Source organism: Carlito syrichta, unplaced genomic scaffold (assembly GCF_000164805.1).
Source record: "Carlito syrichta isolate Samal-C Ts95f unplaced genomic scaffold, Tarsius_syrichta-2.0.1 Scaffold305536, whole genome shotgun sequence".
Lineage (NCBI taxonomy): Eukaryota > Metazoa > Chordata > Mammalia > Primates > Tarsiidae > Carlito > Carlito syrichta.
In genome coordinates, this window is record NW_007249632.1 from 305,991 (window position 1) to 332,937 (window position 26,947).

The window sequence follows — 26,947 nt, forward strand, 5'->3', positions numbered from 1 at the left end:
ATGCCTCTTTCAGGCCAAATTCTGCAACACTCTACAGAGTCCTACAAGTCTTTAAAAAAAAAAAAAAGAAAAGAAAAAGAAATCCTGCATTCTTCTTGCAGCATTGCTCAGGTGGCATATGCAGTCAACTTTATGAAACCTACTCTTAGCAAAAGTTTGCACTTCTCTGTCCCTTCATGTCTCTTTTAAGATAGGTGCAGAGTGACGCAATGAAAGGAATGTAAGCTTGGGAATAATGTAAACTGCTGGGTTTAGTAGTTTTGGCACTCTAATTTCTTAGCCTCAGTTTCCTCCTGTGCACAAAGAGGGAGGTAAGACCTTCCCCACAGGGTATGAGAAGACAAGATAATTTGTAAGTGATGTGCTAGCACTAAGCCAGACACGCTATATTTCAAAGTTAGTTCCTTTTTCTTCCTCTTATCTAAAGTCTCAAAGGAACAAAAACACTTGACCCATAAAAAGCCCTTCCCTTCATTGAAGCCTGCCTCAGACTTATTTTTTATCCTCCCAAATTAAAATGTTTTATATGATTGAATGTGGGAAACTTGGAAACAACAAAGTGATCTGTGTCTGTGTAGACTTGACTGTATCTCTGATGGCACCTACATCCTTTCACATCCACTATGAGGAAAGAGTAGAGTCTGTGATTTTTTAAATCAATCTCCTAAACTCTGCCTCATCCTCACTCTAATACATGTGCATATACTAGTTTTCCTAGAAACACAAGAAGACCAGATAAGTGCCAACTGGGGGTATAATGAACTGGTCTACCTTGAAAATTAACTAGATCCTAATATATAGCAAATAAGCCTGATCTGAATTTACAGGTGCAGACCTGAGATTATAAACACACAGCCAGTTCATATGCTGTTGTTTTCCCTGTGAGAGGTAGATGTTCTTGAACTGGTCTAGGCTCTTGGTGGGTGTTACTGTACTCAATAACCCCATCCGTGGGAGAGACTGACTTGATTAACTGAGTTTGAGGCTGACACTGGGGGCTCTTAGATTCATCTCGGGCTTCTCAGCAAGTGAGCTATGATGCACTACTGGGTTTCATTGCAGGGTCCCCCAGTGGGTCGCCTGTGTATGTGTGACTTGAAGTCCTTAGAGTAGTAAGACTAATATTCCAAGTAGTGTGACATGCTGCATTCCTTTAAAGCATGTGGTGTCAATTACAAAGTAGTCTTATGGTTTTAGGAGACAATAAAAATGTTGAACAAGCTTTGATGATGGCTTCTCCCCACCCAATTTGCTTTTGTACCCCATAGAGGCACTAAGAGTTGGTGGACATCACCCATTCCAACTTTTTTTTTTAGATTAGAAAATATAGTTTATTTACAAACTAAATTAGGAAGAGAGAAAGAAAGAAGAGATTCACCTCCCCCAGGTAGGGGAGGGGACCAAAGTTTAGGAAAGCATGACCCCAACTTTTTTACAGACTAATGTCACTTAGCCCAGTGCTCGATACCCACTGAGTCACTGCTTGGTGACTTATAAGTAATTTAAATGAGCCTTAATCTTGATGTTTTGTAATGAACTTCATATGTAAAGAATTCAGGCTTAGTATGCCCAGATATATCTTTCTTAAATTATAATTATTTGAATTCATTTAAATATTATGCTATATTTTGAGACTGAAAGATGAATTGCACAGTGCTTATTATGTTTTGTCTTTGATTTTCAGAAACAAATAGAAAAACAGATGATACAGAACAAAAAGCAAAAGGTGAGATTGTCAAATGAATAGCCTTTAAAATATGTGTGGAAAAAAGTTGTCATGCCATTCAAGAATAACATGATTTTATTTTATATCACTAATTAAAATAAATTGTCACTGGGTTTATTATTTCAGTGATTTTTGTCAACAAACATTTATTAACATTTTATATTAACTTTAAGAGCTAAAGCTCAGAGAGTGATTGCCTGGCTTCTAATCCTAGTTTTGTCATTCACTATATATGTATCCTTGGGAGACACTTAACCTTTGTGCCTCAGTTTCCTCTTCTGTAACACAGGATTAATAAGAGTACCAACTTCAGAAGGCTGTTTTCACGATAGTAATTAAATGAAAATATATATAAAATGCTTAAAGTAGTGCCTAACACAGGGAAAGCACTTAGGATATGTTAAATGTCACTTGTTGATATATTGACAACTGTACTAGGTATAGGAACCCAAAGATTGCTAGAATATATCTTTTTTCAAGGAACTCTGAGTCTTTGGGGAAAAAAGCACACAAACAATGATAGCCATATAGAAAGAATTATTAATGCCTTCCAAAAGTTTATTACAAAGGCATTCTCATAAATGTAATAACCCATGGTGTTTTAGTTCAACTCTCATAGAGGTTCCTAAACTGACTCAGAGTGAGGAACAGTCTTTAGTGTTAATAAATTACCTGTATGATCATAGAATAATGGTTATGTTTTCAGTATTCGTTGAATGTTATTATCTTTAATAAGTAAACATTATTACAATTTCAGGAATTCCTTTAATTTGATTTGGAAGCTGTTTGTACATATGTATCTACTTCTGCATATGATACACAAAACCTTAGCATATAAGTTACAGTTGGTGGGCATGTGGAGTTACTGGCCTCTGGTTGTCATTTCACAGGCCACATGTTGAGAATGAGTCATCTAACTTATGCAATTCTTTTTCCCTAACTAGTTGTTTTTAACTTTTATCAAAGTAGTACAAGGGGATAGTTTAAAAAGCTAAGGCTTGTCATGAATAACCCCAGTCCTCTACCCCATTGCTTTCTATCACTGAGTCCCTCACCAACTTTCTTTTAGCTGTTTCTTTCTAATACTTATGTACGAGGGGGAACCCCCAAAATCTGGAGTTTATTTATTAAAAATTGTGTTTTTCTTCTTACATGCTTAAACTTCAGTCACCTTCAGAGTACTCTCTGTTTGATACAATACACCTAATTAAGACACTTTCCCTACCACTCAGAAGTTGAACTTGTTAATTTTGATGCCTTTTAGTGCTTCTGCTATTTTTTGTTTCACCTCTCCCATATCTGTAAGATGTTTGAGGACATTTTTAATCTGGGGAAACAACCAAAAAAAAGGTGCTTGGGATAAGATCAGGTGAATACGGAGGGTTGGACATGGGGGGCATGTCATTTTCAGTCAAAAACTGCTGACCACTCAGTGTGGTGTGGACAGGTGCACTTGTTAATCACCCATCGTGAAATGGGCAGACGCGTTGAAAGAAGCTCCAAAAAAATTTCACTAAAGCCTCTCACAACAACTCTAGTACACCGATGCCAATGGGTTCCTAGAACATTTACCTAGTGGTGGAAGCCTGTACTACAAAGGACTTGTCTTCCAAAAGATAATTCTGGTTTTGGGAGGGAGTCCCCTCTCATATTGCTAAATAACTTGTTAATTCTTCAGTTTTCTCCTCAATACCAGAAACTTTGGTTGACTTTGATCTATAAATGACTGAGGTTAGCTCGATTGTCATGTTCTCACAAGCTTTTCCTAGCCTAACTTCTCGAATCTTCCAATATATTTGGGATGTAACTGTAATAGATAGTGATAAATTCCAAGGAGAAAACAAAAGCAGAAAGGAGCATATCAGCAACTGTTGATCCCTTTCATTCTCTTCACTTAGTTTGTTAGATGACACATTTTCTTGTTTTTTTTTTCCCCCCTACTCTACTGTTTGCTTCTTCTCAGCCTCTTTGGATGGTTGCTTCTCATCCCCCTGACCAAGAACTCAGTCCTGAGACCATTACTTAAGCCCCTAGCCTCAAGCGATCCTCCCACCTAGGCCTCCCAAAGTGCTGGGATTACAGGCAGTGAACCATCATGCCTGGCCTCTGGAGTGTTTTCTCTGTCTACATGCACTCCCTGATGATCTCACCTAACCTCATGGCTTTAAATACCTGGCATGCCAAAGATCACCAAATTTGCCCACAGCGTGGGTCTCTTGCCTGAACTCTAGATTGATGAGTCCAGCTGTCTACATAGTTCTTACATGATAACCTCAATTGGAGGTCTCATAATCACTTCAAGTTTAACAGGTCTAAAACTGAACTCCTGGTTGTTCTCCCCGAAAACTCATTTTTCCTGCAAACCTTCTTGTTCATGCCTCACTATTATTCTGTCAGCAAATCCTGTCCCCCCTCTCTTTAGAATACACTGAGAATCCAACTACTGCCTACCATCTTTACCCACTACCACGAAATCCAAGCCACCACCATCTCTTTCCTGGATTATTTCAGTAGTCTCCTAACTGGTCTTGTGTTTCTGTAATCTTTTTTGATATAATAGCCCCACAGATCCTTTTAAAACCTAAGTCATGGCCAGGCACGATGGCTCAGCCTATAATCACCACACTTTGGGAGGCCGAGGTGGGAGGATTGCTTATGGCCAGGAGTTCAAGACCAGCCTGGGCAACATAGTAAGACCCAGTCTCAAGAAAAAAAAAAAAAAACTGGGCATGGTAGCCCACACCTGTAGCCACAGTGTCTTGGGAGGCTAAGGTGGGGAGGGATCACTTGAGCCCAGGAGGTTGAGACTGCAATGAGCCATAGTTGTGCCACTGCATACCATCCTGGGTGACAGAGTGAGATCCTGTCTCCAAAACAAAACAAAACAAAACAAAAATAAAAAAAAATAAAAAAAAACAACCTAAGTCATATTATGTTGTTCAGCTCCCTCCAACATCTTCTTATCTTCCCCAGAGTAAAAACAAGATTCTTTGCAATTGTTTACAAGGCCTTACACGATCTGTTCTCCTTTCCTCCTGCTGGCTTCCTCTCCAGTGTCATATCCCATGACTCTTTCTCTCCTTGGCTCCTTGTATTCCAGCTACACTGGCTTCCATGCCGGGACTCAGGGCCTCTGCACATTCTGCTCCCTCCGGGATGAATGCTCTTCCTCAAGATATTCACATGACTTTCTCCTCTAGTTTCTGTTCAACTGCTGCCCTCTCTGTGAGCCTCCCTGATCTTACTTAAAAGATCCTTGCTTTCTTTTCTTCATTGTACTATCACCATGTGATCTATTTGATAGTTTAACTCTTTAGTGTTTATCATCTGAATCTCCCACTGACGTGAAGGTTATGCACATTTTTGTTTTTTGTTGTCAGTGCTACATCTTCTGACTTAGAACTATACTTGGCAAACAGTAGGCACCCAATAAATATTTGTTGAATATATTTCTATTCTTTTTAATTAATAAAAATGAATGTCAAAAGACATCAAAGACTCCATAAAACCCACACTGTAGAAGTGAGAACCAGAACCCAGGTGGAACACCTAAGATGGAAATATATGGGGTAAGGAAGCTCTGCCTTATCATCCCTAAAGATTACATGTTCTATGTTCTCCTGTGACTCAGTGTGTCTAAGCTCAGCAGACCCATGGAATCATCATGTCCATGCTGTTTGGAGCATAGGACTAACAAGGAAAAGAAAATCTTTATTTAAAAACACTGTAACTTTCCATTTCTGCATCCAGAAATGAGGATAATGATTCTTATGCCTCACAGAGTATATTTGTAAATAATGAATACAATCTGCTACTATTATTGTTATTCAAATCTCAGTCTATTACTATTATTACCAGATATCTGGACTTTGGGTTGCTTTGATTAGCAATTAAATTAGTTGATTTGGGGATATACCATAGATATGCTAATTCATTTTTTAAAAAAATTTTGCTAAAGCACGATTTAAAAAAAAAAATCCATATCTACTATCATCATCAATTACAAAAGCAAAAACAAAGTTATTTTTAGCTCCAAAAAGTAAGGCACACATAGTTTAAGAATAAAGGACAGTTTTTTAAAAATTGGATAAATTTAGCATTATGAAAAAAATTACAAATGTGATCCGTATCACTCATTTTTCCTTGAACCAATGGATATCTCATCACATGCCTCCAAGGCAAAGAGACCACTGCGGAAGTAGGCAGGGGCTGCGCTCCACCACTGCGTCTGCTCAAGTCTTACCCCTCACGATCCCAGATTCTAGGCGTAACAGAGAAGGAAGAAAAAATAAACCTTCTTTGTCCTTTACTTGTGTTTTTCTGTCCTACACTGGTTAGTGAAATGGACACTTTTAAGGAAAACCCTAGTTTTCTGAGCAGTCTCCTATCTTTACGCTTCTCCTGCATGTCTTCAAGAGTTGTTATATTTCAAATTCAGACCAACCCTAATTCAGACCAACCCTACAAATCACCACATTCTCATTACAATTAAATTCAGTGACATATAATTGTAAGAATTCCAATTTTAATGTCTTAAAAAGACAGGAGTTTATTTCTTACCCACATAGGGAGCCTAGGGCTAGTTTAATGGCTCACGGGGGACCCCACGCCTCTTTGGCCATCCTGCCATCTTTAGTTCATAACCTCATGTTCTAAAAGGGCTGTTCAAGCGCCAACCATTATAGCCACATCCAGACAAGAAGAAGGAGGATTGGAAAAGGAGCAGCCTTCTTGGAAGAACTATGTTTAACTGACAATTTTGCTAAAGTTAAAATTCAGGCCTCTAGTTCTAAGGAAGAAGGAAATATTGAGCAATGGGAGGAAGCGGTAATTAGCAGTTTGGGCATACAGTGTTTTACTCCTTTTGTTACCAAAATATACTCGACCACATATTAGGAACATGGCTACTGTTTGATGCCAAGAGGCTCAATAGGTCATCAATATATATTTTGAAAACCAATCAGCTCTCCATTATTGACACACACAAAAATATCGATTTCTTTATTCCCTTAAATCTTTGTATGCCTGCTACATGCCAGGCACTTTTCTAGACAAGTGAGTGTAGGTGAGAGCAAGACAGACAAGGTTCCTGCCTTTGGGGTACTTACATCCCAGTAAGGAGACCATCAATACCACAACACCTGAAAGAGTATTGAGGAAAGAAAGCAGCAGGAGGATGTGCTGGAGGGAGACTGGAAGGCTAGTCAGGGAGGAAGGGTTCTCAGGAGGTTCGTGATACAATCGAGGCTCTGTGTGAAGACTAGAGGCACTCTGACCTGAGGAACAGTTTGTGCAAAAGTCCTGAGAGAGAAGAGAGAGACCTGAGAAGCTGCAGCTCCTTGAACAAGCTGACCGTGTGTAAGATATGGTTAGAAATAGTCAGGGACCAGACCATGTGGGAGTCGTGACTTTTTCCCAATGTGGTGAGATGCCATACCCAGCCCATGTACATCTCTGTGGCAAACAGAGCCCTTTTTCATTCACACATTGACTGACTGGCTTCTGCATGGTTCACCACAGTGCATTCTTACAAAGGGAGGAATGAGGATTGGGGAGACCAGATGGTGGGCATAGTTTATTGCAGATAAACAAGAACACTTGCAGACCTGCCCTGGACTTGCTACAGCATCAGCGGCCTGTGCCTTCCTCGGCACTACTGGGTATCCCCTGTGCACAAGTCTGACCTCCAGTGGCTGTGACCCCAAAGGGGGTTTTCTAGGAGAATGTGGGGACTGGGGTCTTGAACCTGTGGAGAAAATCAGCTTCATTTGATTAGTTTATCACTCTCCAGTTATTTAAAATTGTCACTTTAGATCAGTGTCAACCAGAAGATGTTTGTAACTAAAATATTTTATCAAGGGTGAAATGCAGGAATAATCAGAATCAAAAGAAATAATGAATCAGTTACCACAGATTCATTGAAAGTCCTGTAAAAGCATTTTGTCAACTTTGGGAATTCCATGTATTTGTTACTAAAATAGATTCGTGTGATGCTGCTAACTGGTGGGGAAGAGGGAAAGGGACACTTTTTATTTTTGGAACATGTAATAGAAAAATCAAATGTGCTTCAATAGCTCCACTTCAGTTTCATAATCACAACTTACGGGTTTTTTTTTAAAGGGCAATTATAAATTTGTCTCAGGATGAATTATTAGGTTGACTAATTTTCTACCTGTATTATCGTCCCTCAAGAATATTGATGAGGAACTACTGATGAGAGTGGAAAGATATTGTTTTTACTTAGAATTACTTTGAATTAATTGTATGATCTCTTTCTTCTTTTAGAGAATCAGATTTAGTTTATTTCTGTAAAGTCACAGGATTATTTCACAATAGGTCCTCATTTGGAGATGTCTGAGTCTTAAGTTAAATCAGATTATTTTTGTGTTTTAAATAAAATTGCTATATCAGTTTCTCCCCACTGGATGTCATCTTTTCCCACGTATTCTATATTCCATAGTCACAAAATGTGTGAACTGCAAAATAATGTAGTACAAGAATGGCTTATTAGATGTTAAATTCAAACAATATTTTTATCTATTCATTCGATACATATTAAGTCCTCACTATGTATCAGGCACTGTTTTAGGCACTGCAGCTAAAACAGTCAATAAAACAAAATGCCAGCTCTCACTTTACTCACATTTTTGTGTATACGGAGGAGTAGATATGTAGTTTTAAAAAATTAGAATAAAATAGGCAGTGGTTAGTGTGAAAAGGAATATAAAACAGGAAAAGAGAACAGAGAATGACAGTGGCCAGGAGGTGTTGTTATATATACTGTCCTGTTGGACAGTGACATTTAAGCTGAGATTTGAAGAGGCAAGGGAGTTGAGCTGTACCATCTGGCATCTGGGCTAATAGAGCTCCAGAGCTGGAGGAGTATATTCATAGTCCCTAAGGCATATGTGCTTAGCATGTGAAGATTAGCAAGAAGGTGATTGTTGGTGAAGGTTGTATTGAGGGGTAAGTATATGAGTGCATAAGGTCCAAGAAGTTGGAAGTTCAAATCACAGAGGACTTCAAAGGCCAGAGTAAGGACTTGTAGCTGCTATCCAGTGAAATGGGAAGTCATTGGGAGATTCTGAGCAGAAGATGGAAATGATCTGCTTTATGTTTTCAAAGGCCCATTTGGGCAGGAAGACCAGTTGGACTATTGCAGTGGTCTATGCAAAAGATAATAATGACCAAGATTAGAATGTAAGGTAGAGGTGGTGAATGATGGTAGATTCTACACATATTTGAATGCGAAGTCTATAGGGTTTGCTAATAGATGGAATAATAGGGTATGTGAGAGAGAGGCGTGTGCGCGCGTGCACACACACACACGGAGAGAGAGAAGGGAGAGAGAGTCGAAGATGACCCTAAGATTCTTAGAAAGTTGTTGCTTTGACAGATTCGCTGAACATAATGTGTACAATATAGTACTGATTTAGTATACACCAAATGTCAGCTATTAGTTGAGGATTTGTGAGCTTTTATGGAAATCTGAGGAGCAATGGAATACTCATGCCTACAAAAAGGAAGTGTGTTTTTGCACGTGTATGTTATGTGTTAGATAAAATTACATTTGTATTGTGGACTTTTACTGCATTTTTTAAATGTGTACTCATATTTAACATCCCATAGTATTGTTCATTATAATTAAGGACATATTTAGACAGTATATACATGTCTTTAAAAGGGCATTCAAAGATTTCCTGGTTACTACTGGCATTCTTTTAAAAAGTAATAATCAGTGCCCTAACCATACACCAGATGGCACTAAAAAGCAAGTCACATTTATACAACAGATATACAACAAAAATCACATTTGTAATGCAGCTTAAAGACAAGACTGAGACAACTATATTACAGCCAGTATATCAGCATGGTGCAACTAGTACCTCATATGAAGAGTGCCTCATTTTCTGTGACCAAAAGAAAATAAAGACAGAACAAACATGGATCATTATCAAACTTCATTCAGAAGTTTTCTTGTTATTTTTGTAAACTCTGCAGTGAAGTTTTTCCCTTGATTCTTATAACTACTTTTTAAACATATCTGAACAAAGTTGTTCTTCGTTTCTCTGAAGATAAAAACTAAACTTCTTAGTATAGGACATAAAGCACCTCGGGATATAGCTCCTGCTTGTAGCTTTCCTCTATTTAAAATGCTCTTCCTTTTCTCTTCACTCCCTTGCATGTCTCTACTCCTGTTTCTTAGAACTGAGTTTAGGTGTTATCTCTTCCAGGAAGCCTTCTCTAACTGCACTCTTATCTCTTACCTCAGACCTGAAGATGTGCCTCTCCTTTGTGTTCCCAAGACACTTTGTGCTTATAGATTTTTAGCACTTATTTTGAGTTTTCCCCTTAATTTCTAGACCAAAATCGTATTGAGGTTAGGAACCATAATCCTCCCCCTGTATTAATCAGAGTAGGCAGAGTTTTCCAGAAAAGCAAAACCAATAGGCTATGTATATGTGTACATGTACAGATATAGATAGAAAGAGATTTATTTTAAGAAATAAATCACATTATTGTAGAGGATAGCAAATCCAAAATCCGCAGAGTAGACTGGCAAGCTGAAGACTCAGGAAAGAGTTGATGTTGCAGCTTGAGTCTGAAGGCAGTCTGGAGGAAGAATTCCCTCTCCATAAAGTGAGGTTAGTCTTTTTCTTAAGGCCTTCATTGGATTGGATGAGGCCTACTCACATTATGAGAGTAATCTGCTTTATTCAGAATCTACTGAATAAAATCTTAGTGTTGCCTACAGATTCCTTCACAGCAATACTCAGATATATTTGACCAAATATCTGGGTACTGTGGCTTAACCAAGTTGACAAAATTAACCATCACACTATTCCAATGACATTTAACCATACATAGTAGGTACTGAATAAGTAGTTATAGTATGGAGAAGGGTTAATTCCTTTCCCTTTAATTGCCTTTCCATCTGATGGTGATAATATAAGATGCAAATAGCCTAAATGGTGGGCAGGAAGAGCTTGTAAACAGAAAAATCAAAGTATGAATGAACTTTAAGTATCTATGATGTACTTACTACATTTCAAGTTATATTCATATGGGTGCTCGTTTAATCCTTATCCCTGAATCTTGTGAATTAAGCATTTTTCAGCCATTATTGTTTTCAAATATATTTTTCTTTCTCACTTCCTTGCTTCTGGGAGTATAATTACATGTATATTGGATTGCTTAATAATGTCTGTGAAACTTTATTTTTCATTTTTTTCTTCCAATGGATTGCATCATTTCTGTTGTTCTATCTTCAAGTTCAGTGATTTTCTTCTGCCATTTCAAATCTATGTTAAGCCCATAGTAAAATTTTCATTTTAGCCTCTATTCTTTTCAGCTCTAGATTTCAGTTGCTTCCTTTTTATAGTTTCTGCTTCACGATTGAAATTCCTTATCTGTTTACTCATTAACATCATGTTTTTCTTCAATTATTTGTACTTATTTATAAGGAATTTGAAATGTTTTTCTAATGAACTCAATATGTAGGCACACTGGGAGGTAGTTGTGATTGGCTACATTCTTTTCCTGAATGTGGGGCAGGTGATTCTAGGTGGGTTTCTTTTTTGTTTTTTGTTTTTTTTACCTGTCCAGTAATTTTTAGTTAAAAATAGAATTGTATACATAATTTGTTATAGCAACTGTGGAGTTTGTTTTTTTTCTTCTTGAGGATTATTGATGTATAATAGACAGTAAACTTACCTGAATTCACTGAAAAAGCTGTCTCCTCAACAATGTATAGCAACCAGTATCTCTGCTCAGGTGGTTTTTTTTTTTTTTCACTTCTAACCTGTTTTTAAGAGTCTAGTCCCTTGGTAGGCAAAGGTAGAGGTGTCTTGTGCCTGCAGAATTTACTAGTTTACCAAAAATTGGGGTAGAGTTCATACTCATCTGGTGGCTTATTCTGGGACTTTCTCTTGCTCCTGGGATTCACCATCTAAATTTCTAGTTGCTTTGCCAGCCTCAAGTTCTGCCTTCTTACACTTCAAGCCAGTAGGACTCCTATTTTCTGCTGCCCAAGCTGTGTTTGTATTGGGACATGCACTCAGACAAAACGTAACAAACCTACAGATTTCATCAGAAGCAGTTGTTTCAGGGGTAGATTCCTGTAGTAGTCAGCCTCTAAGGCAGTGCCAGTGATTCTTGCCCGTTGCTATTTATGCCTCTCTGTAATCCTCTCTCCATTGAATAGTGCTGACCTGTGTGGCCAGTAGGATATTGCAGAAATGACAGAGTGTGACTTCCAAGGCTAAATAATAAAGGACGTTGCAGCTTTTAGCTTGCTTTCCTTTCAGTCACCTGGGAAGAAAGCAGCTGCTATGTTATGAGAGTATAAAAGCAGCCAGATCTGTATAGCAGAAAACTTGTGAAAGATAATAAATATTTATGGTTGTTGCAAGCTGCTAAATTTGGGGGTGCTTTGTTTTTGCAGTCATATATAGGTAATCTATCTTGCTCAAGTTTCTGCTTGCTTTTTCACTAGACTCCCTGGGGTTACCCATGAAGTTGGGAAGTTATCAGTCAGGGATCTGGGCAGAATTTATTCTCACATTTTAGATCTCAGCCTGTCTGCAGCTCTTCTGCTTTTAAAATTTCCCCTTTACATTTCTATCCATTTTGCTTCTCTAAGTGCTTTCATCTGCCTGCATCTATAAGGAAGGCCTCATTTTTCCACTAACTGACTTGGGGCAGTTGGGAAGTACCCCCATGCAAGAAAACTACAAATTCATCATTCCTATAAAATGTAGAAACAGTCTTTTAAGAATAAACTCTTTCCGTGTTCTGCCTCTTTTTTGGTCATTTTGCAGTGCCTTCAAATAGTTGTTTTAGTGTTTTAGTGATATTTCATTGCTTTGATGGGATATAAGTGGTGATAGTGTTTGCATATTAGGAAAGCTAAATATCTAAAATTTGTAAGCCATTCTGATTCCCTGACTGTAAACTTCCTGTTCATATCTTTTGCCTATTTTCCTTGAACCATTTTTTCTTTTTCTTGCTGACTTCAGTAGTTTATATTACAGTTATTAGACTCTTGTTTATTTTGATATCATAAAAATATTTTTCCTATTGGTTCTTTATTAGCTTATGTAAGATGCTTTACAGATGCATAATGGTTGAAATAAATGAGTGCATGAATTAATACCTGAGAGAATGTTGTTCACTGACCTGCTATGGTACTTTGAGCAGTTCAACAATGACTTCTAGCTTTCATATATTTTTATATTCTAAAATAATAAAACATACAAAAACATTGAATGACCTCGAATAAGATGACTTTGGCTTGGGAACCTGGGAAGTATGAAGCATGGTTCTTACCTTGAAAAATTCATCCATTCATCTTATTGAGAGAAGAACTGTAGTACCTGGCTGCAAAGACATCCGCCCTGGATTTGCAGTCATCCAGTCTCCAGGATCCTTTCCATCAATGCACATGGGTTTGATCAAGTCGTGACTGCCTTGAACATAAGTACTGCATGGCCAGTGTAGTTAGGTCTTCTGTCTTTTAGTTGCCCCCTGGAGATAGGTGTTCAGCAGCCCCAAACACTGTATGTTTCTTGTTATTAGTAGCAACACCTAGATGTTATAACACAGGCTGATGGTTCAATTCAGGCTATCTCACTACACCTTAGTAATTTTCCCATGTTGTAGAAAAGCCATGTAGCAATAGCACATTTAAAACAACTCAGGGAAAAGCTTTGGAAAAACTATTTCCCTCCCATCTTTGCAGCTGTGCAAAGAGGTTATGAGATAACACTGTTAAAAATTTATTATAGTCATTACATTCAACAGCTACAGTAGTTTTCGTGGTTCCTAAAATATACCAGCAGTTATTGTCTGATTACTTCCACAGATAAGTTAATTATAGGAGATTTCTGACTCTTATACAAGTCTGATTTAGAGAGAAGTTTAATTACAGCAATTTTAGTGATTTAAATAAGCTCAGCATATATTACCAGTCTCAGCAAGTATAGTAGAGGCTTTTAGCTGTGTTGAAATACATATTCTCTTTGTTTTTGTTTTTCATTCTATGATTTTGAACCATAGTGTTGTGCATGTGATAATTTAGGACACCTGTTTTCACCAGAGTGAATTTTCAGTCAAAAACACCACAGGACAATAATAGCAAATTCTTCGTTATCATTAAAATTCCATTCTTATGTTTCCCATTGAGCACTCTACATTTTACAAACCTAATTTGTGTAATGATTGTGACAATGTGAGCAGGAATGTAAAATAAATTTCTAAGGAAAAAATCAGATCTTAGTGTGTTTTAAAATTATTATTAGAGTCGTAATTTTTTTTAATTGATAGGAGATGTGACACTATCTTCAAATCAGGTAATCCACTTTACTGTTTATTAACATTATCTATTTTATACTGAGGCTAATTAAAGATTAACATATGAGCCATATATGCCCAAGCTAGCTTAAAATTAAGCTTTCCCAAAAAAGTGCCATAAAAAAGACAGTGCTGGCTGGGAGCAGTGGCTTGCGCCTGTAATCTTAGCACTTTGGGAGGTGGAGGTGAGAGGATTGCCTGAGCTCAGGGGTTTGAGACCAGCCTGGGCAAGTTAGTGAAACCTCATCTTTACAGTAAATCAAGAAAAATTAGCCAGGCATGATGGTGCACGCCTATGGTTCCAGCTACTTGGAAGGCTGAGGTGGAAGAATCGCCTGAGCCTAGCAGATTGAGGTTGCAGTGTCCGTGAGCATACCACGCACTCCATCCTGGGCAGCAGAGTGAGACTTCAAAAAAAAAAAGGCCAGGCTCAGTGGCTCAGCCTGTAATCCCAGCTCTTTGGGAGGCAAGGCGAGTGGATTACCTGGACCCACTGGTTCAAGACCAGCCCAGCCCAGGCAACTTGGTGAGACCATGTCTCTACAATAAAATAAAATAAAATAAAATAAAAAATTAGTCGGGCATGGTAGCACATGCCTGTAGTTCCAGCTACTTGGAAGGCTGAGGTGGAAGGATCGCCAGAGCCCAGCAGGTCCATGCTGGGGTGGCCGTGAGTGTGCCACTTCAGTCATGCCTGGGCAACCTAGTGAAACTCCAACTCAAAAAGAAAAGAAAAGACAATGCTATGGGTAGTTGAATACATTATTTGTTTAAACAAGACTTATAATTGGAGAGTGCATTAATTTGAAAAATGTATTCCTGAAAATTACCAAAGTCTCAATTATGTGGAGCATTTCCTCACAGTATTTTTCATTCTGATGTAATGGTTGGTTCTACTGGTATTGACAGCAGTGATTCCCACCATATCTTTATATGTTTTTTCATTCGAATCAGATAGGTATTGACAATAGAAGGTCTTAGTAATAGTGAAAAACAAGTCAGTTCCTCTCTGTGTTTCAGTTTGAGTGATTTTTATCACATTCTGCCCAGGAAGCCAGTCTGCCACCTTTCCCTGACACCATGGAATGTCATTCACGCTTTTCTTCTTTGCTAGAATGCTCTTTCTTCTTCCTCTTCATCCAGTGGAATTGTACAGTTCTTTGCTGTTACTACGCCTGATCAGCAGTGACGTAGTGCTGGGTGGGATTGTCTGGAACCTGATATCACACAGACACTCAGGGTGGGGACACAAGATTAGGCAGTAGCAATAGATGGTATCTAGTGACCAGGTAGCAGGCAACAGGCAAATCTATCTCAGAAATATGAAGAAGCTCAGCCTCACAAGAGTTCCAGAACAGACCACATTTAAAGCAGAAGACATTGCTGACAGAAAGCAGGATTTCCACATGAAGAGGTAGCATTGGATCCTCCAGGGACACTGGAATAGTGCAGAGTATCCCTAACCTGTCCAAGTAGTTAACAGCTGGTCCACGATTACAGCAGCAGAGTGGTGCCAGGATAGCAGTCACCAAGACACATTTGTGGCTTATTAGTTGCCATAAACACCTCCCCCTCTTTTTGTTTAGTTAGGGTCTCCATCACACAGGCTGGAGTTCAGTGGCACAATCCTGGTTCACTGCAGCCTCAACCTCTTGAGTTCAGGTGGTCCTCCTGCCCTCATCTCCTGAGTTGCTGGCTTTACAACTCGAGGTTGCCACCTTGCCCAGCTAATTTCATTTTTCATTTTTTGTAGGAACAAGGCCTCACTTTGTTGCCCAGGGTGGTCTTAGGCTCAAGCAATTCTCCTGCCTTAGCCTCTCAAAGTGCTGGAATTACAGGCATGAGATGCCACACTTGCCCATAACACTTTTACGTAAACTTCCACTTTCCTCCTGGCTCTCTATCTAGAACATCTGAAGCTAATATATGGATAATGAAGCGCTGTTGAAACGAGTGATACACCTAAACAAACGAGGCTCTACTTAAGCACTGTATACTATAGCATTTCTTAGCCCTGCCGGCACATTAGAATCACCTGGGAGGGTTTTCCGACAGTGCTCCTGGGTCCCACCCCCACTATTCTGATTTCACAGCTCTGGAAGTGGTAATTCAGTCATAGTTGAGAAGTACTAGTTAAGTGAGATGTGCTGGTCAATTTAGTCTGTGTACCAGGCTCATCTTAATTAATTTTTTTTATTGAAATCACTTGAATCAAAAATCATTTTTGGATAATATTTGAATCCCATTTGAAGGGATTTTTTTAAATTTAATAAAATATAAAGACAAAGGGATTTTTTGAGAAAAGATAAAGTTATAGTGGAAAAAAATTGTAAGTTATTAAACAGCTGTCTTAAAGGTAAATATATGAGACACAAATGGCAGGCAAACCTAGCTGCATTGAGAAGCTGAGGAAGAGGTTATATGGTTTGGGTCAAATACGAGGCAGCTGGCACTGTCTGAATTTTGGTATGGACCCTTTTGTAGCCCTCTCAGCCTCACTCTGCTCCATTCCTTTGCTAAACCTTTCAAATTTGAATCGGGACTAAGAAAATAATGCTCAGTGACCATCTACACATGCTCAAACTGCAATTATTAAAGAACAGGTGTTTATCAATTATACTTCAAAGGACTAGCTTTTCTGATAGCGCTAGTTACTATTACATTGATGCCAGCAAATGAGGGAAGACAGATGAGCCTTTTCCAGTGCTGCAAATGCGCTTCCTGGGAAGGACAGTGACTGCCTCTGAATTTTGACTAGAAGAGATCAAAAGATTACCTCAAACCTCCCCCTATTTGCCACCCACCCCTTCCCCCATCCTCTTTATCCACCCTTATCACAGCAGCTGAGGTAGAAACTGTCCTCTCTGGGAATCTGCTGCTTAACTGTTTGAGGCAACTCACTTAACCCTCTATAGTGTGTGGGTTACACAGTAGCCAGGGATTTGGGACAAGTCATTTATTGAAGATGTGTTCCTATATGAGATTAAGATTTTTGGGGAAAATATAATCGTAATAATGAACAGCAAATACATACCACTTTATTGGTTTACTTTTAACCTTTTTCTTGAAGGGGCTTGGCAGTGCCTTGTACTCAAAAGGTGCTCATTATTTCCTGCATCATTGACAGACTCATTCTTGAGCTGCCAGAGAGAAACTTTTTGTTTATGACCCTTATTGTTAAAGTAGTAAGAAACATCACTGAAGTAGTTAAATGCATGTCTTTCATGGTTCCTCTCCCAAAATATTAAATTCTAAACTTATTTTAAATCATACATACATTTGTCCAGTTGGTTATGGTAGAATCAGAGAACACTGTGATTCCTTGCTTTTGGATTAACTTTTAAGAAGTCAGCATGTGTGGGTAAAGGGAATAGAAGGAATTATAAATATTCCAACATATTTTATTTTACAGGGGATTTATTTGGGCCTGGTGAAGGTGTAAGCTACTCCTCAAGTAGTGGGTGAGAGTTGTATCCATGTGATAGCCCTGTGAATTAGATACTGAATTGCTTTTAGTGACAGGGATGATAGGTTGATATGGAAAAGTATCATGGGTTTTGCACACAGCAAGCTCACCCTTACTCCAAGAGCAGTACTGCTGGGTTACCATGGGCGATACTCTCTCTACAGCAAACGAGTCTTGTCTCAAAAACTTCAGTGCCACTACTTTTGGGGAAAATTGTTGTAATTCGTTTTTTTCAATATCTAGTGACTTTTACACCTTTGCTACTGTGATTCTTCTATACCATTGATGGTCATTTCTCCTATTTGTCTCATTCTTGTTTCATGTAATGGTTTTAATTAGGGCCTACTTCTAGGACTGTATATATTACTTATCTGTAGTTTTCAGGGCAAGCGATTAAAATGCCAACTCAGTTCAAGTTGTGCAAAGCACACTTTAAACTTGAAGTAAAGGCGAATAAAGTCTATTTATACAGCATGATGCCTTTAATCGATACCCTTTACATAAAACCAGGGTTTCATAAAGTTGTGCTTCAGGTAGTAACCTTGGTTTTTATGCTTCATTGAAATTTGGCTCCTCTCGTCCAAGGATCACTAACTTCTTTGTGCATTTATGCCACCATATTAGTGATGTTATTACTATTGTCATTCAGCAAGTCGTAGGGTGGAAGTAGCATTAATTGCAAATTATAGCTTCAACATAAAACCAATGAACTTGGGTGAGTGTTTAATTTCTAGGCCTTGTCACTTTGATTCATACTGCGTCTTGCTTTTTAACTGCTGCCGTGAACCCCATGTGTATTTCTCTGCAGTATATTTTTTCATGGCACTTCCAGACAGTCACAAGAGTCAAGCAGTATAGGACCCAGCAGGGTATGTGTTGTTGTATCATTAATTGCATACCTCTGTGCCTTGTGAGGGAGGGAGGCCAGAGGCAGATTGTCTTTAACCCCCTGAGAAGTATGATAATAGCTTGACAATGTACTTAGTAGAGTATTTCTCTGTGATTATAAAACACAAGTGAAGAGACGTGTTAGAAAGAGAAAAAAGAGGAATATTTTTACATTGCCTTTAGATTAATAGTATCAAACTCACTTAGTGCATTGGTACTAGTATGGTGGAAATACACAAGATGTTTTCACACTTGGTCAATATGAGTTTGGGTTTTGATCTGTATTGTTTTTATTTTTTTTAATTTTATTATTTTTTCTTTATTTCATTAGCTTTAGAGGGTACATAATAGTTTTTGGTCTGGGCTTTAAGTGTCCCCACCACCGCCAACTGTACACATTGTACTCGAGAGGTGATTTTTCCACCTTCTACCTCGTCCCCCCTTCTCTCTTCTGAGCCTCCAGTGTGTTTTGTTTTTAGATTAAAGTGTGTGGCTGAAAGCCGGGCTCGGTGGCTCAGCCTGTAATCCCGCGCCTTTGGGAGGCTGAGGTGAATGGATTGCCTGAGCCCACGGGTTTGAGACCTGCCTGGGCAGCGAGACCTCATCTCTACAATAAATCAAAAAATCAGCCGGGCGTGGTAGCGCATGCCTGTAATTCCGGCTACTCGGAAGGCTGAGGTGGAAGGATCGCCAGAGCCCAGCAAGCGAGGCTGCGGTGGCCGGGAGCGGCCACTGCACTCCAGTCTGGGCGACAGAGTGAGACTCCAACTCAAAAAAAAAAAAAAAAAGTGTGTGGCTGAATGTGGTGTTTGAATATTGTGGCCCTTATGACATTATGAGAAATTTTGAGGTATAAGAGGTTTTTTGTCTTTTGTCAGACTTTAAAGTAGCCATTATTATTATTATTACAACCATGAGTGCTTTTCTTATAGGCGTTAGTACTAGTGTGAAATAACTTACTCAAAACTAAGAAATTGTTGCAGGACAGTAGAAAAGATCCTTGACCAAGAGTTTCAGTCTCAGCTCTTACAGTTATTTGCTTTTTGATCTTGAACCCTCTTGGCCTCTTTGAGCTTTTCTTTTTCCATGTGTAAAACGTGGGGTTAATTCTATCCACAGTTTTTGTGCAGGCAGGTCAGATTACCATTTTGCTTTGTCACTGAACAACTGTTATCATTACTTTCCCTCCAGTGATAATTTTATATAAAATACATGTTCCTAAATCCAACTGCAATGGGAGAGTAATCTAATACTGTTTATTTGTATATGTTCCTTTTCTAAGAGGCTCTGAATAAATTTGATAAACTTTATCTTCATGATGTTCCAATGTCTTAAGTACATGAGCAGGACAGTAATGCTTCAGGGATGTTTCTTTGGAAAGTATTTGTATGTGGAAAATGAACATCTATAAGCTGAATGAGGTGTGAGAATATCGAGAGCTATTTAAGGGATATGCTTGTAGTGGCATCTCATTAAAGAATAAGTTATGCTTTCTGTCTATCTTGGGTGTTAAAGCTTTATTAACACTGAATTTGAATACAGCTAGCAAAAAAAGCTAAATGCTTAAGGGATTTATTATAAAACTCAATAGGGTCTTTAATTTTCATGTATGCTTGAAATTGCTGGGATAAAATAATGTATTCAGCAAAGAAGCAAGTTCCAGCTTCCTCCCATGAGTCTGCTTGATTGTGCAATTGGTCTCTCATTCTTTAATTAAACTTGTCCAAAGATAGGATCAGCTAAAGTGTTTACTGTATAAATAGTTTTCATTCCCAGTGTGCAAGTTTAAGACTGTGGTAAAAAGAGTTTGCCATCTGTTAACAACCAAAACATGTGGTGTGCTGTTGCATAAAAGAAACTGTACATTATTCATAAAAGGGAACACAACATATATCACATCTTTGGGGCTGACAAAAATCAATGATGTTTTGGAATGTCACCCTTGTCTCTCGAAGTGACAGTGTGCTCAGTAATGCATTATGTTTTTAAACAATGGTCATTTATAAACATAATGAAAGAATACATTTATTTTTATTTAAGTGAAATACATCTGAATGTGAGTTTTACTGATAAGAAATTATAACTTTCTCTTTTTTCTTTGTTATTTTAAAATCTAACTATTCCTGAGTTTTACTTTCAAGTCTATGGAGTTTTTTCCCTCTGAAATTTAATCATTTCGTTTAGCCAGGAATGTAACCATTTTTCTCTCTCTGCACTGCCATTACCTCAGCCCTGTGATTTCTCTGGCACATCCAAGGAGTCTTCTTACTTCTACTTTTTGCCCTTCTGCTTACTGGTACCTACTGCAAGAGAAGCTTTCTGATTATTTAGACTCACTCATTGAAACCATTATTAATATCACGGTACCTGTGGAACAGAGTCAAAATTCATCTTAATATTGTTTGAGACACCCCATAATCTGGCTCCAAGCCACCATTGTAGCCTTGGCCCTAACTATCCCTTTCCACTATGGAATTGCACAAGAGCATTCACAAATTCCTGAAATTACCTCTTTAATATTATAGCTCCATACTTTCCTCTTTCTTTGGAATTTTTCTTTTCTGCCTCAGCCTCATCCCAAATTAAATCTGTGCTTCAAGACTCAGTTAAAATGCACTGTTATTCCTTAATTCTTCTAATTTTCTTTCAATTTGTAGTAATCCTTTGCTTCTTTGTGTTCCAGTCATTAATTTATTCACCATCTCCCCCCCACACACACACTTTCTAATGAGTATAGGGATTGTATTTTGTTTGTCTTTGTGTCCCCAGTGCTAGTTAGTGTAATACCTTATGAGGCACTCAATAAATATGTGTCAAAATGGTTTGAAAACTGTCATGCATGTTGCCCTGGGGGATTCAATGACCAAGTTAATGCAGTAGAGAAATTTAGATTAACAGGTCAGAGCAGATGGTCATATTCAAGATTAGAATTTTTTTTTTAATATATAGCAGTAGTTGTGGATGTCCTAAAATGTTTTTGGCTCTTTCCTATTCAGTATTTCGTAGTGGACAATGAATATCTCACAAGATTCTGGGAGAAGTTCTGACTCATTTGTTTCAGACAAGACCAATTGCAGTCTTTGGACCTTGTTTAGGTACCATTTCAGATGAACAAACCTAGAAATACAAATTCTTAAGACAATCAGGGAAATGTAAACACTGACTATTCAGTGAAAGTATACAACTATGATATCCAGGAATTGTTGTTAATTTCTCTTTAGATATACTGTAATGGTATTATGGTTATTCTTTTTTTTTTTAAATCAACATTTTTTATTATGATGTTGTGGGGTACAGTTAAGGGTTAGGTATACAAATACGTTTCATTCGGGCACCCTATTGATAAGAGGTGCTTCCCCATCCCCAGACAGATATTTGCTACTGTTTATCCCATCTCTCCCCCCGCCATAGTTTCCCACTACTGTCAGTCGTTTTCTTATAGTATTAGGTTGGATGTTCAAGGTCCATTATATGAGTGAGAACATGTGATACTCGGACCTTTGTTTTTGTGAGAGGTCACTCAGTATTATAAACTCTAGTTCCATCCAGGTTGCTGCGAAATTCATGATTTTGTTCTTTTTTATGGCTGCGTAGTCTTCCATCATGTATATGTACCACATTTTTTTAATCCAGTCCTCTTTTGATGGGCAGCATGGTTGTTTCCAGGTTCTTGCTATTGTGAACAATGCTGCGATAAACATACGTGTGCAGGTATCTTTTTTATAGAGTGATTTGAGTTCTTCCGGATATATTCCCAGTAGGGGGATTGCGGGGTCGTATGGGAGGTTGATATTTAAAGCTTTTAGGAATCACCACACTGCTTTCCACAGAGGTTGCACTAGTTTACACTCCCACCAACAGTGTAGAAATGTTCCCTTTTCTCCACATATGGTTATTCTTAATATGTTTATTATAACAGCTTTATTGAGGTGAAGTTAACATACAGTACACTGTACCTAAAGCATACAGTTTGATAAGCTTTGACATTTTTGAACCATGAAACCCTCACAATAATCAAGATAATAACCATATCCAGTGATCCCCAAAATTTCCTTTTGCTCCTCTGTAGTCTCTCCTGCACATTTGTCCTCTGTCCCCCCTACTCCCAGGCAAGCACTGATCCACTTAAGGTCTCTACACATTAATTTACAGTTCCCAGATTCAGTGGCTAAGAACCTCCAATACAATGTTGAAAAGAAGTTATAATAGTTGGGGACTGGGGGCAAGATGGCATTGGATCCAGTCGGAGTGTGAGAATCTCTGCATGAGTGAGTGCACAAAAGAAAAACAAATCTGTGTCCCTTTGTGTGTGCAAGTGAACGAGTGAATGACCAACTTAGGAGAGACATGGGATCAAGTGTCCAGGACCCCCCTGTAGAAATGGCTACAATTTGTCCCTGCTCTGAATTCAGCACCTGCTGTGTGCAGAAAGATCCACCTTCCCTGGGACATCTCTTGGGAAAAGGCAGAAAAGATCAGCTGGCAGCTGGCCCACACCACCACCTGCATCAACTGGCCAGGCACTGGAAGCAGGGACTGTGGAGAAAGCACAGGTAGGAAATCAGGAGCTGAGTTCCGCCAGAGGGGAAAAAAACACAGACTGCTGCCATTTTCTGTGCCCAGAGATCCCACACCCCTCTGAAACCAAAACTTGTTTGCCAGAGAGGATACTCCAAGTACACAATACCAGAAAGAAAGACACCCCACTCCTACAGTGGACCAAACACAGACGCATGCAATCAGAGCAGAAGCCTAGAGGCAGACAATTCGGGAAGATCTGCTGGAGTGAACTGGACACTGGCAGTGAGGGTCACGGAGGGAACACGGGTAGGGAGCCTGAGGCTAACTCCCACGGTAGCAGTGGGGAGAGTCCACCCCAATCCTGGAGAGGGCTCCAGTGCCCTGCCACCAGGTCCTGAGATCTGGAGATTGGTAACTGCTGGGAAGGGAGCAATAGCTCCTGGCAAAGAAACTGAGCAGACTCTCTAATGTCTGGACAGAGAAGTGCTACAGGGTGGCCTCTGGAACAGCAGAACTGCATTTTTGAGAGGAGGCACTGATCTCTGCATTGCTTTGGGGCTGCTCTTTGTGACCTCAGAGAACATTGCCCCCAGTGCACAAGTCCTGGCTCGTAACAGCAGATGTGGAACCCCAGACAATCCATCCTCCATCCTGAGCCAGCTGCTGAATGACAGCTAGACAGTGGAACTAATCAAGAAGGAAGCTGGTGGCAGTATTGGTGTGTTTGATTATCTCTTTTGGTTGCTTTGTTTGTTAGTTGTTTTTCTCTTTTCTTTCCTTCTTCTATTTCTTTGTTCTCTGATTTTTTTGTGGTTTTTTTCTCTTTATTTTTTCTTTTTCTTCCTTCTTTTCTCCTCCTTTCCATTTTTTCCTTCCTTTTCCTCTCTTTTATCCTTCTTATACCCTGCCTTGGAATCAGTGGCTATGCAAGTGTCCCCACTGTAAGGTCATATTGTGCAGAGATAGAGAGCAAGTCCCAGTTGGCCCATTCAACAGATAAAAAACATTATGACCTGCCAATAGGTTCTGAATCCTTGCAGTCCCCCCCACCCCCTAGTAAGTGCTCAGAATTATAAAGAGACAGCATTACACCCCACCCTCAACCCTACTACATAAATGAACCCAGAGTCTCAGCTCAAGGAAGGAAAAAAAGTAAAGCAAATATAAGAAGTGACTGTTCCTCCATTTTCCACTGAGCAACAGAATTAAAGAGAAAGATAGGAGAACTGCTACAAATGAAGAAAAACCAATGAAGAACTGCTGGTTGCCACTAGAGCCCCAGCAAAGAGTCAGTGCTAGAAATAAGAGCTACTGGGACACAAACAATGGCTATTTCTGAGAAAAACAGTACCTAGAAGGTAGTTATAGAGAACAGAGAATCCTTGGTTCAAGAAATACGAGGGCTAAAACAAAATGAAATTGCAATAAAGCTGGACAAACTCAAGGAAGCATACTTAGAAAAAACATAAATAAAGAACTCCATCCAAGAAATAAATAACAAACTGACAAGTGTGTGAAAAGCAAACTTGATCAAGCAGAAGAAAAAAAATCTCAGAGCTGGAAGACCAAAATATGGAATTAACAACCCAATCTATTAAAAATATTGGGGGGAAAAAAAAACCTTAAGAAAGAAGAAACTCTTCAAGGGGTGTGATTTTATCATGAAACCAAACCTACATCTGATCTGATCAGAATACCTGAAATAGAGAAACACAAAATACCCTGGGACAAACATTCCATGAGGTCATTCAAGAAAACTTCCCTCATCTTGCCAGAAAGAGGTAACTATACAAGCACAAGAGATTTAGAGAACCCCTGCAAGTCATGTTATGAGAGAAGACCAACCCCCAGAAACATAGTAATTCGCCTGCACAAAGTAGGTATAAAAGAAAATAATCTTAGGCCGGGAGCAGTGACTCAAGCCTGTAATCCCAAGACTTTGGGAGACTGAGGTGAGGGGATTGGCTGAGCCCACGGGTTCAAGAACAACCTGGGCAACTTGGTGAGACCTCATCTCTACAATTTTAAAAAAAACTAGCTAGGTGTTATAGCACATGCCTGTAGTTCTGGCTACTTGGAAGGCTAAGGCAGAAGAATTGTCTGAGCCCAGCAGTTGACACTGAGGTGGCCATGAGCATGCCACTGCACTCCAGCCTGGGCAGTGGAGTGAGACTCCAACTCAAAGAAAGAAAGAAAAAATCTTAAAGGCAGCAAGAGAAAAATCTCAGACTACCTACCATGGAAGACCAGTCAGAATTGCTTCAGACTGATCTACAGAAACACTACAGGCCAGAAAGAATTGGACCCCAGTCTTCAGTGCTCTCAGAAATAAACAATTTCAACCAATAATTTCCTACCTAGTAAGGCTAAGCTTCATCGGCAATGGAGAATTAAAAATCTTTCCCAGACATCCAATCCCTAAGAGAATATGCTGCTTTGAGATCAGATCTACAGGAGATGCTTTAAAAGGTGTTGTGCACAGAAGAAAAAAGAAACAAAAGAATGACCATATACTTCACAAGATCACAAACACAGAATAAGTAGAACACACAGTATACCTGCAAAAATGAAAACACATATATATGAACACAAAAGCTAGACAAAAACAAAACAGCCTAAAAAGAGCAGTCTGACAGAGACAAACTCTCACAGTTCAATAATCAGCCTAAATGTGAATGGATTAAATGCACCACTGAAAAGACCTAAACTGGAAAACTGGATTAAAAAGCATGACCCAGAAATTTTTTGTCTCCAAGAAACTGATCTCACCACAAAGGATACCCATAGATGCAAAGTTAGAGGATGGAAAATGAATTTCCAGGCAAACATCACAAAAGAAAGTAGGAGTCAAGATCTTAGTATCGGAAAAAACAACTTTTAAACTATCAATAATTTAAAAAGATAAGGAAGGACACTACATAGTTATAAAACGTTCAATTCATCCATGAGAAATATCCATCCTAAATATATATATATCCAAAACAGGAGTACCAGCTTTTATAAAGCAGCTAGCAGAAAACTTAAAAAAGATATCGATTCTAACACTATCATAGCTAGAGACTTAAATACCCCATTAACAGCCCTAGATAGATATTTGAGGCAAAAAAAATAAATCAACAAAGACATCTAGAACCTCAACTTGATGCTTAACCAAATGGACTTAGTAGATACATTCAGAGCACTCCACCCAACAAACACAGAATATACATTCTACTCATCACCACATGGATCATACTCCAAGATTGACCACATCCTCAGCCATAAATTAACGTAAACAAATTTACCAGGATTGAAATACTGTCATGCACCTCCTCAGTCTACAGTGGAATAAAAGTAAATATCACCACTACAAACATTCCCCCAAAACTCACAACGACATAGACACTTAACAGACTGAAGCTGAACAATTCCTGGGCTGAAATCAAAGCAGAAATTAAAAGATTCCTGGAAACAAATGTAAACTAAGATACATCGTACCAAAACTTCTGGGATGCCCTGAAAATAGGACTGAGAGAGGAATATATATCTCTATGAGCAAATATCAAGAAAATAGAGAACAGCTAACAGTGTATGTAACAAATCACCTAAGGGAGCTGGAAAAGCAAGACCACCAAAACCCTAACTTCTGCAGAAGAACCCAAATCACCAAAGCAAAAGCCCAGATATGGAATATAGAAGACAAAAATACCACAGAAAAAAATCAGCAAATAAAGCCGAGCTCGGTGGCTCAACCTGTAATCCCACGCCCTTGGGAGGCTGAGGTGAGTGGATTGCCTGAGCCCACGGGTTCGAGACCTGCCTGGGCAGGCGAGACCTCATCTCTACAATAAATAAAAAAAAATTTGCCGGGTGTGGTAGCGTGCACCTATAGTTCCTGCTACTTGGAAGACGGAGGCGGAAGGATCGCCAGAGCCCAGCAGGTCTCGAGGCTGTGATGGCCGGGAGTGGCCACTACACTCCAGTCTGGGTGACAGAGTGAGACTCCAACTCAAAAA

At 39.0% G+C, this 26,947-nt stretch overlaps 1 protein-coding gene across 1 annotated transcript in view; it reads left to right on the plus strand.

Moving 5' to 3' along the window:
- The window catches only part of ASPH (aspartate beta-hydroxylase), a 207,459-nt gene that overhangs the window by 69,820 nt on the left and 110,692 nt on the right, over positions 1-26,947 (plus strand). Inside the window, exon 15 of the mRNA XM_008061710.2 lies at positions 1,685-1,726. Coding sequence (XP_008059901.2) covers positions 1,685-1,726 — 42 coding nt within the window. The remainder of the gene's footprint in view (positions 1-1,684; positions 1,727-26,947) is intronic.